The sequence below is a fragment of the Hyla sarda genome, chromosome 6 (assembly GCF_029499605.1).
Source record: "Hyla sarda isolate aHylSar1 chromosome 6, aHylSar1.hap1, whole genome shotgun sequence".
Lineage (NCBI taxonomy): Eukaryota > Metazoa > Chordata > Amphibia > Anura > Hylidae > Hyla > Hyla sarda.
Window position 1 is genome coordinate 296249204 of NC_079194.1, and position 10893 is coordinate 296260096.

At 45.3% G+C, this 10893-nt stretch overlaps 1 protein-coding gene across 1 annotated transcript in view; it reads left to right on the forward strand.

Moving 5' to 3' along the window:
* PDHX (pyruvate dehydrogenase complex component X) overlaps window positions 1-10893 on the forward strand; it is a gene marked incomplete in the record, with an annotated part of 91583 nt that overhangs the window by 26412 nt on the left and 54278 nt on the right. Inside the window, 1 exon segment of the mRNA XM_056527861.1 lies at window positions 6288-6472. Coding sequence (XP_056383836.1) covers window positions 6288-6472 — 185 coding nt within the window.

The window sequence follows — 10893 nt, forward strand, 5'->3', positions numbered from 1 at the left end:
TAGGGGTAAAACATTTCCTTTCTAGAAAGTATCTGATCAATGGGGGTCCGATCATATTGACCTAAATTTTTCTTAAGAACAAGCCCTCCCCCCTTATAAAGTTGTACATACACATTAGATAAGTTTTGTCCATCTCGCGAGATGGCCAAAATCAGTAGGTTTGACCAAAACGTATCTAATGTGTATGTACAACTTTATGAGGGGGGCTGGGGGTGGACTGGGAGGAGATGAGCTGCTTTCATAACTGCATCCTCTCCCCATTGAAAACGCAAACACGCTTAAAGGGGTACTCCGCCCTTGACATCTTATTCTCTGTCCAAAGGATAAGGGATAAGATGTCTGATTGCTGGGGGTCCCACTGCACCCTGCATTCGTATAGAGCGTCGGAGACTCGTGACTTCACAGCCGTGCCCTGCTCTTAACGTCATGGCTATGCCCCGTCAATGCAAGTCTATGGGAGGGGGCGTGACGGACGTCACGCCCCCTCCCGTAGACTTGCATTGAGGGGGTGTTGCCATGTCATGAGCCTCCGCCCGCAACACCAGTCATCCGGCCCACCGAATGTCTGGGGTGCCGCAGCCGAGATTGTGGGGGTTCCCAGCGGTGGGACCCCCGCGATCAGACATCTAATCCAGAAGATAGGGGATAAGTTGTCTAAAGACGGAGTTAACCTTTAACTGAACCAAGCATGCATGTGACAGCCACCGCCTGTTAGTGTGTGCTCGGCCTTAGAGAGTCGCTCTTCGTAATTGTCCTATTGTGTCCTCATTCGGGCTGATGACCAGAAGACTCCTCTCTTGATGTAAAATCCCCATAAGTGATATGGATTTTTTGGCAAATGATCCCACAACCACATCTTACATTACACTGCCCCCAAACCCTGCTCCTATTTCCGTATCCTAGGAAGACGTCTCCCAGGACGGATCCTCTTGAAGCCATTACAGCCGTTTGCTGACTTGCAGTGTTATTGATCATTCGTGTGAATTCTCAGCCGGGTGTCGGCGGGTCAATGGGCGCTATTCATCAGATCTCTTCTCGCAGCCGAACAGCGGGACGGTCGATAGTCTCATTTAGTGAGTGTGAGATTCAGGCGGCTGATCGTCTTCTTTCTGCAGACAATCGCAGCGTGAAGACGGCGGCTGGGGTCAGCAACACCACCCCCGAGGGCAGCAGATACCATTGTACCGAGATGTCTACTACGTGGGCCCTAATTGTTACCGAATCTATTGTGGGGAGTATTTTCTTTTGCTCGGAAACATCAGCACATTGCGGCTTTGTCCGGTGGTCAACATTAGGTTCCTATAGTGGTCACTGTATAGTGCTGCAGGTTTCTTTACTACAGGGTTTCCATGGCTAAGAACCAAGGGGTCATGACAACCACACCTGTCTTGTATATGGCTTAAACATCTACGATGGGCAAACCCGTTCATGTTAGGCTCCATCCAAGCTATGCTGATTTCCCAAACCAAACATTGAGTCCCAAGTACTCGTCTTACTGTTGGTGTCCCTCAAGGCTTGGTCTCTTACTCTTCTCTATCAATACTTCTAGCCTGGGAAGTAGAATTAAAGGGGTACTCCACTGGAAAAAAAAATTTAAGTCAACTGGTGGCAGGAAGTTTAAACCGATTTATAAATTACTTCTGTTATAAAATCTTAATCCTTCCAGTACTTATCAGCTGCTGTGTGATCCACAGGAAGTTATTTTCTTTTTGACTTTCCTTTCTGCCTGACCACAGTGCTCTTTGCTGACACCTCTGTCCGTTTTAGGAACTGTGCAGAGTAGGAGCAAATCCCCATAGCAAACCTCCCCTGCTCTGGACAGTTCCTAACATGGACAGAGGTGTCAGCAGAGAGCACTGGTCAGGTAGAAAAGACATTTTAAAAGAAAAGAACTTCCTGTGGATCATACAGCAGCTGATGAGTACTGGAAGGATTAATATTTTTTAATAGAAGTAATTTACAAATCTGTTAAACTTTCCGGCACCAGTTGATTTAAAAATAAAATGATTTCCCGTGGAATACCCCTTTAAATGGGCACTGTTATTATGTCATTAAAACTACTTTTGTTATTGCTCTCATCATGGTAAATAAACATCTTTCTAATGTACTTTGTATAAAAAAATAAAATGAAGTTTTCTATGTTTTATTTGTGTTTAAAAAAGCTGCCACTAGGTGTCTCCCTACTTGTCCAGAGCTCGTTTCTCCCTGACTTTGGACTCCTGCTGCCCTGGCAGAAGTCCAGATATCAGGAAATGCAATCTGGAGTGCTGAGGTGTGTGTGCGCAGCCTTAGCCAATCATAGCTCATCTCACAATGAACTGCTCTGGGCTGTGTGTAGCAGAGTGGGGGAGGAAGTTCTCCCCTGTATGATTTCAGATGATGTCACGCCTGCTCGGGAACGCCCCTTCCCAGTCTGTGAATCTGACTGAGCAGAAAATACAGAGCGATATCAAGGTAGAAAGCGAACAAATAATAAAAATAAAGGCAGGGGGTGGTTTATCATGATGGGGGGCAGTGACCTGGGAGGATTATAGAATTTAACAAGTTAATGACAGGTACTAGAGATGAGCGAACTTACAGTAAATTCGATTCGTCCCGAATTTCTCTGCTCGGCAGTTGATGACTTTTCCTGCATAAATTAGTTCAGCTTTCAGGTGCTCCGGTGGGCTGGAAAAGGTGGATACATTCCTAGGAAAGAGGCCCCGCTTGTCCTCTGTGTGCAGAGCCCCGCTTGTCCTCTGTGTGCAGAGCCCCGCTTGTCCTCTGTGTGCAGAGCCCCGCTTGTCCTCTGTGTGCAGAGCCCCGCTTGTCCTCTGTGTGCAGAGCCCCGCTTGTCCTCTGTGTGCAGAGCCCCGCTTGTCCTCTGTGTGCAGAGCCCCGCTTGTCCTTATAATATATACAATAGCAATAGCTTTAGGGACACTAATATACTCTTTTTTATTTTTATTTTTATTTTTTCACCAATGTTTATTACAAATATACATATAATGCTATTATCTGCATTATAAAAAGTTTTTGTTAACGGGCACACTGTGTTATTTACCCAGCTATATAACACATGGGAAATGTACACTCCGACACCCCTGAGGAAGTCACCCTGAGTGACGGAACGTGGGGGGTCTCAGGAAGACACGTGTGCTCATTATTATTTATTATTTTTTTGGAGACCTGATGATGGCATCTGAATGTTTAGCATTTTTTACTCCAAATATACAATTCTACATCCAGCGATCACATCTGCGATTACCCTGTGGGATTTGCGTCAAGCGCGAGAAAAAAACCTATAATTTCGTTTTGACAAGCTTTGCATCTTAAGCATGAAAGAGACCCAAAAATAGCTCCGTGGCTCTCACGTGGCCTGCGCCAGCTTTTCCTTTTTTTTATTTTTATTTATTTATTTTTTTTGTTTCACAATATTTGGAATAAATCATTTCTGTTTAATTTCAGATTTTGAATCCTGAGAAAACGCGCATGAGAAAAAAAATAAACGTTTTCTGTATAAGGATGTTAAAAAAATGGCACAGAAGCCTCATTTTTGTATAAGGCCGAGGTGCTGGGGATTGTTTTGTTCAAATGATGAATTTGCGGCTTTTAATGCATCAGATAAGGCGGCGAGAGTCATATATCTGGGCGCACGGATTCACAGAGCGCAATAAAGGAAATGCCAGGATAGAAAATAATAATTTTATGTGTGCGATGAAAGAAGATGGAATATATTACTGCAAGTATTCTACCTCACCGCTATATAGCCTGACAGAGCTATCTGTATATCTATCTATCTGTATATCTATCTATCTATCTATCTATCTATCATATCTATCCATCTCCTCCTCAAAAAAAATAAAGGGAACACTTAAACAACACAATGTAACTCCAAGTCACTGACACTTCTGTGAAATCCCATTGTCCACTCAGGAAGAACACTGATTGACAATCAATTTCACATGGAACAGACAACAGGTGGAAATTATAGGCGATTAGCAAGACACCCCCAATAAAGGAATTCTGCAGGTGGTGACCACAGACCACTTCTCAATTCCTATGCTTCCTGGCTGATGTTTTGGTCACTTTTGAATGCTGGCGGTGCTTTCACTCTAGTGGTAGCATGAGACGGAGTCTACAACCCACACAAGTGGCTCAGGTAGTACAGCTCATCCAGGATGGCACATCAATGCGAGCTGTGGCAAGAAGGTTTGCTGTGTTTGTCAGTGTAGTGTCCAGAGCATGGAGGCGCTACCAGGAGACAGGCCAGTACATCAGGAGACTGGGAGGAGGCCGTTGGAGGGCAACAACCCAGCCGCAGGACCGCTACCTCCGCCTTTGTGCAAAGAGTAGCAGGAGGAGCACTGCCAGAGCCCTGCAAAATGACCTCCAGCAGGCCACAAATGTGCATGTGTCCACTCAATCGGTCAGAAACAGACTCCATGAGGGTGGTATGAGGGCCCAACGTCCACAGGTGGGGGTTTTGCTTACAGCCCAACACCATGCAGGACGTTTGGCATTTGCCAGAGAACACAAAGATTGTCAAATTCGCCACTGGCGCCTTGTGCTCTTCACAGATGAGCCTGGAGACGCCGTGGAAAACGTTCTGCTGCCTGCAACATACTCCAGCATGACCGGTTTGGCGGTGGGTCAGTAATGGTGTGGGGTGGCATTTCTTTGGGGGCCGCACAGCTCTCCATGTGCTTGCCAGAGGTAGCTTGACTGCCATTAGGTACAGAGATGAGATCCTCAGACCCCTTGTGAGACCATATGCTGGTGCGGTTGGCCCTGGGTTCCTCCTAATGCAAGACAATGCTAGACCTCATGTGGCTGGAGAGTGTCAGCAGTTCCTACAAGAGGAAGGCATTGATTCTATGGACTGGCCGCCCGTTCCCCTGAATCCGATTGAGCACATCTGGGACATAATGTCTTGCTCCATCCACCACAGACTGTCCAGGAGTTGGCGGATGCTTTAGTCCAGGTCTGGGAGGACATCCCTCAGGAGACCATCCTCCACCTCATCAGGAGCATGCCCAGGCATTGTAGGGAGGTCATACGGGCACGTGGAGGCCACACACTACTGGGCCTCATTGTGACTTGTATTAAGGACATTACATAAAGTTGGATCAGCCTGTAGTGGGGTTTTCCACTGTGATTTTGAGTGTGACTCCATATCCAGACCTCCATGGGTTGATACATTTGATTTCCATTGATAATTTATGTGATTTTGTTGTCAGCGCATTTAACTATGTAAAGACGAAAGGATTTCGTACGATTTGTTCATTCATTCAGATCTAGGATGTTATATTAGTGTTCCCTTTATATTTTTGAGCAGTGTATCTATCTATCATCTCTCTTTTATATCTATCTCATATCTATCTACTTTTTATTGCGTTTTTGATGGTGTCGCAAACTAACCACCAGATCTGGTCACTGTCTTTGAGGGTCAAAAACTCACCCAACGTTTACTTCTGTGATCTCTCTGGAGTCGTTCTTGATGAGCATAAAACGTTACCATCTTTTCATCTGGCCGCAGGATATGGATGAATCTAAAAGCGCCATCCCGGGGCCCGAGACAATCCTCGATACTCTTCATTCGATGGACTGAATAAACTTGAATGCGGCTTCCGGGATGGAACCTCAGGCAGTCCGTTGGATGACGTGAGTATTGGCGCTATTTTCACCCATATCCTGCCGCCAGCCGAAAAGTAAGTAATGCTTGAAAGGAAATTTGTCATAAGAACATTACGTAATGTTTAAATCAAGTTTTTTTTTCTAATTTTCCATTTATTGATCTTCCTTTTTTTAAAGTAATGCCAAAATCTTGCAGTTCCCATTCTGGCCACTTGGCCTAAACGAAGCTGAGACTTCATTTTCTGTACAGATCACTTCCCAGCAGTCTCCTCCTGATCATCACAGAGTGGAGTACAGTGACACCAGTGTATAGATAAGAAGTACACACAATAGCTATTGCTCACAGATCAGCTTTCCCTACCAGTAGAATGTTCTCGGAAAAAATCACCAAGCGCGCCCAGACACCATTCCAATTCATGTCAATTGGACAACTCCTGTCTATTATCGCCCATGCCCATGGGGATTGCTGTAAAGCATATATCTAAATGCTTTAAAAAAAAAAAAAAAACATTCCCTTCAACCCCCTAACCAAATTTCAGGTTGTCACTTTTACAAAGCGGGTGGGTCAGTTGATCGTGTTCCTCAGGAGATCTTCCTGTCTTCGATGTGTTTACAAAGGGGATGGGCCAGTTGATCGTGTTCCTCATGTCATCGATGTTCTTTTCTGACAGGTTGAGGAAGGCAGTAAAAATATACGTCTTGGATCCTTGATCGCTCTTATGGTGGAGGAAGGACAGGACTGGGCACAAGTGGAGATACCAAGTGCTCCTCCGCCAAGTACCACCACCACCAGCACAGCCGCTTCTCCCATCACCGTAACACCACAGAAGAGCCCAGCCCAGCCTGGAAAACTTGGGTAGGTCATTTTCAGAATTATTGTATTTTTTATGGGTAAATGTAAAAAAAATTGGGCAAGTATAACTTACTATAGAAACTTGGAACCGATGAGAAGATATGGGATCTGGACCGCTTAGGTTCGCTTCCTCTATTTTCCTGTCTAGCCGAGATAGTGACGTCCGTTTGGCTGACTGGACAAAAAGTTGTGAAGAAGAAATTTATTCTGTGTAGTTGACAGGTCTGTCGTGGTCCACTTCCCCCTTCTAAAACAACAATTACCGGTCACACCTGACTTGTTTCGCCAGATGGCTTCCTCAGAGGTCTGAATAAATCCCCATGTTGAGAAAATATTTTTTTGGGGGGAAATGACCAAATTATTGAGTATTAAAGTAGTCAGGCCTCTATTACATTGCCATTGGGCTCCGATCCATCGAGACCCGTTGGAGCCATTTTTTGCTCCAATCCGTTTTCGGGCCATTCAGCACCAAAAAAGAGCAGAATGGGCAACGGCAATGTGACCTTAGCCCTATCCAGGAATAGAAAAACAGCTGATTTCTTCCAAAAGCGAACACCACCCCTGTCCCCATGAGGACGTATTCACAGCACATATTTGACGCTGCAGATTTCTGTGTAAACTTGAACACCGCTTCAAATCTGCAGCATCAAATATATACGCATAATACTGAAGGTGCAAATACATCCCTTAAAAAGTATGATCCAGTTTCCCTTTAGGTCAGTTTCAGAAGGCTGGACCATGATGATTTATTACCGGCTGTACCGACAGCAGATTGGCATTGATCGCTCGTGCCGGAGCAGAGCATAGATGAGCCATTTGGTTCGGAAAGAAATACATGAATCACCTGACCATGTGTATATGATGTGAAACAGTCAGGACAGTGCAGAATGTAATTTCTGTATTTTTATTTTTTGTATTGCAAAATAAAAATTTGCATTAAAAAAAAATACTTTTATGGCAGTGTTTCCTAACCAGGGTGCCTCCAGCTGTTGTAGAAGTACATTTCCCAGCATGCCCGCACAGCCAAAGGCTTTCTACAGGAGCCCCAATGCTTCACACTAGGACCTTTATTGGGCTTCCGGCCAGGCCTGGGACAAAGTCAAACTGCAGAATCTAAAGCCGTGTTTCCCAAATAGGGTGCCTCCAACTTTCGCAAAACTACAAATCCCAGCATGCCCGGACAGTCGTTGGCTGTCCGGGCATGCTGGAAGTTGTAGTTTTGCAAAAGCTGGGGGTACCCATTTGGAAACCCCGCTCTATGGTGAGACAGAGCTGGGTTTAGTCACTGCTATTTATGGGGTTATTTCAGGCCTAGACAAGAAAAACCTGTTCCCCTTTTTTGTATTTTTTACTTAAAAATAAATTTAAATATAAATATATATATATATATATATATATATATATATATATACACAATTATTATTATTATTTTTTTAAATTTTTTTTTGGGGGGGGGGGGGTTTATTTCAGGCCTAGACAAGAAAAACCTGTTCCCCTTTTTTTGTACTTATTACTTATTTATATATTTATTTATATAACAATAAAAAAAAATGTTTATATACATATATAAAAATATATATACCGTATTTTTTATTTTATTTCCACCCTGTTTTCAATCTGGGTGTTGGCGCTGATAAGATTTGGAGTCACAGAGAGGGATGTACGGTCACGGTGCCAACTACATGCCGCTGCCTGGTTACATACACTTACTCATGGGTCGTGAGACTGTGACATCATCACCAGACATCACATGACCCACCCATTCTGTAGTGAATCTTTTCTTATCACTGGGGATTTAAACACCTCGAAACCAGGTCACTGAAATTAGATATGCAGAATAAGATACGTATCAGATAGCTGTCGGCTAAACGTATCTTATTCGGGTAAGCTTTGAAGCAGTGGAGTACCCCTTTAAGAGTTCTCCTACACATTAGGGCTGGTTCACCGTACAATTTTGCCCTCCGAGTTAAGTATAGGTTGGCTACCTGTCGAAACGTGATGCCACCCGTATATAAGTGCGCTGGCTTTATTGACTTTAATGGTCCGAATGTAGTCGACTAGTGACTACATGCAAGTCGTTTTAGTCGTAGGAAATTCACACGTGCCTGTAGGGAATGACCATACTAGGTCAGATTTTTAGCCACTAGAAAGAAATAACGAAAGTTCCTTTAGGACATTGGTCTCCAAACTGTGGCACTTCAGATATTGCATAACTACAATTCCCAGCATGCCCAGACAGCCGAAGGCTGTCTGGACATGCTGGGAGTTGTAGTTTTGCAACAATTTGAGACACGCTGGTCCAGAGCGGTATCCCCCAATTTGTGGCTATTTAGCTTTTGAAAAACTTCAACTCCCAGCATGCCTGGGTACCTTTTGGCTGTCCTGGCATGCTGGGAGTTGTAGTTTTGCAACAGCTGGAGGCACACTGGTTTAAAAACACTGGTCTAGAACAGTGTTGCCCAACCTGCGGCTCCTCAGCCTTTGCAAAACTACAACTCCCAGCATTCCCAGACAGCCTTCGGCACGTTTTATCAGCTGCTGTATGCCCCCTAGGAAGTTGTGTAGTTCTTTCCAGTCTGACCACAGTGCTCTCTGCTGACACCTATGTCCGTGTCAGGAATTGTCTAGAGTAAGGGCAAATCCCCATAGTAAACCTCTCCTGCTCCGGACACTTTATGACATGGACAGAGGTGGCAGCAAAGAGCACTGTCGTCAGACTGAAAAGAACTACACAACTTTCTGTGGAGCATACAGCAGCTGATAAGTACAGGAAGAATTAAGATTTTTATATAAAAGTAATTTAAATAACCGGTTTAACTTTCTGGCAACAGTTGATTTAAAAACATTATTTTTCCTCCGTAGTACCCCTTTAACCAATCCAATTTTTTGTAAACACTTTTAGGCATTTTGGAGTTAGTAAGGGGGTGGAGAGCAGCTACAAAGAGCGTTTCTTGCCCCGAGGGCCTGTCCTGCATTACACAGACAACCTATTGATGTGAATAAGTTATGTGTTGGTTTTAGCCCTTGGCTGACAAGGCATGCTGGGGGTTATAGTGTTGCAACACCCTGGTTAATAAATACTGTCCTAAGTAATTATAGGAGCGCGGGGGAAACATAAAAAAAAAAAACTAAAACTCACCTAGACCCAGTCCCTGTAGATCTGCCGCAGATCCTGTTCTCCTCCGTGCGGTTCCGATATCTTCTCTCTGCTCCCTACAACCAGCTTCTTCCAGGACCTTTCCTGCTCAGCCAATCACTGACCGCAGCGGTGTCATGTATCAGGCCAGTGATTGGCTGAGCAGGAAGGTCCTGTAAGTCCCAGAAGACACCGGACTGCATGGGGGGAGAACAGGATATGAGGCAGACCTACGGGGGCCGGGGCTAGGTAAGTATCAGGTTTTTTTTTATGTTTTCCCTGTGCCCGGCACAACATTAATGGGTAAGATGTGACATTAGGGTGTAGACATGAACTGGGGTGGGGATGTGACATTGAGGAATGTGTCATGGGGCGGGAGATGTGAAATGGGGGTGGGGACATGAACTAGGGGACGTGTGACAAGGGGCGGGAGATGTGACATGGCAGTGTGGACATGAACTGGCTGGGTCTGACATGAGGGGGTAGGATGTGACATATGGGGGAATGGGACATGGGGGGGGGGAGATATTGGGAAGATGTGACATTGGGGGGTGGACATGAACTGGCAGGGTCTGACATGGGGGGGTAGGATGTGACATAAGGGGGGATGGGACATTGGGGGCAAATATTGGGGGAGATGTGACATGGTGGTGTGGACGTGAACTGGCTCGGTCTGACATGGGGGGGTAGGATGTGACATATGGGGGGGGAATGTGATATTTGGGGGAGATGTGACATTGGGGTTGGACATGAACTGGCCTGGTCTGACACGGGGGGAGACATGAAATGGGGGGATAGATGTGAAATGGGCATGTGGACATGAAATGGGGTTTAGAAATCTAATGGGGGGGGGGGGGGAGTGGACATGAAATGATGGGGTTACCATTTGTTTATTACATTTAAATCGTAATATATTACGTCTATAATCACAATCGCAGATTTTTCCTCAAATCGTGCTGTCCTATTCTGTATTCCTCTATGTGGCGCTATGTTCCCGGGCCTCTGTTCGGTGCCTTCTTTGTTGCTCAGACGTGTGAGAATCACAAGCGCTGCTTTTAATTGCGGCCCTAAGCCAAGTGCTGGAGCCGGAGAGTGCGTCTCTAATGACGTGCATCCAGCTGTCTTGTAGTTCATTACGCTCTATGTAAGAGCACAGGACCGTGCTGGCCCCCCGGGCGACCCAACAAGACTCAAAAGACGAGCCAATGCAAAAATCACGCTGAAAAGGTCATCCCGGTGCTGCTGCCAGTGTCTGCCGTCCATTCTGCACTGGTGGTGTCTTTGCTTT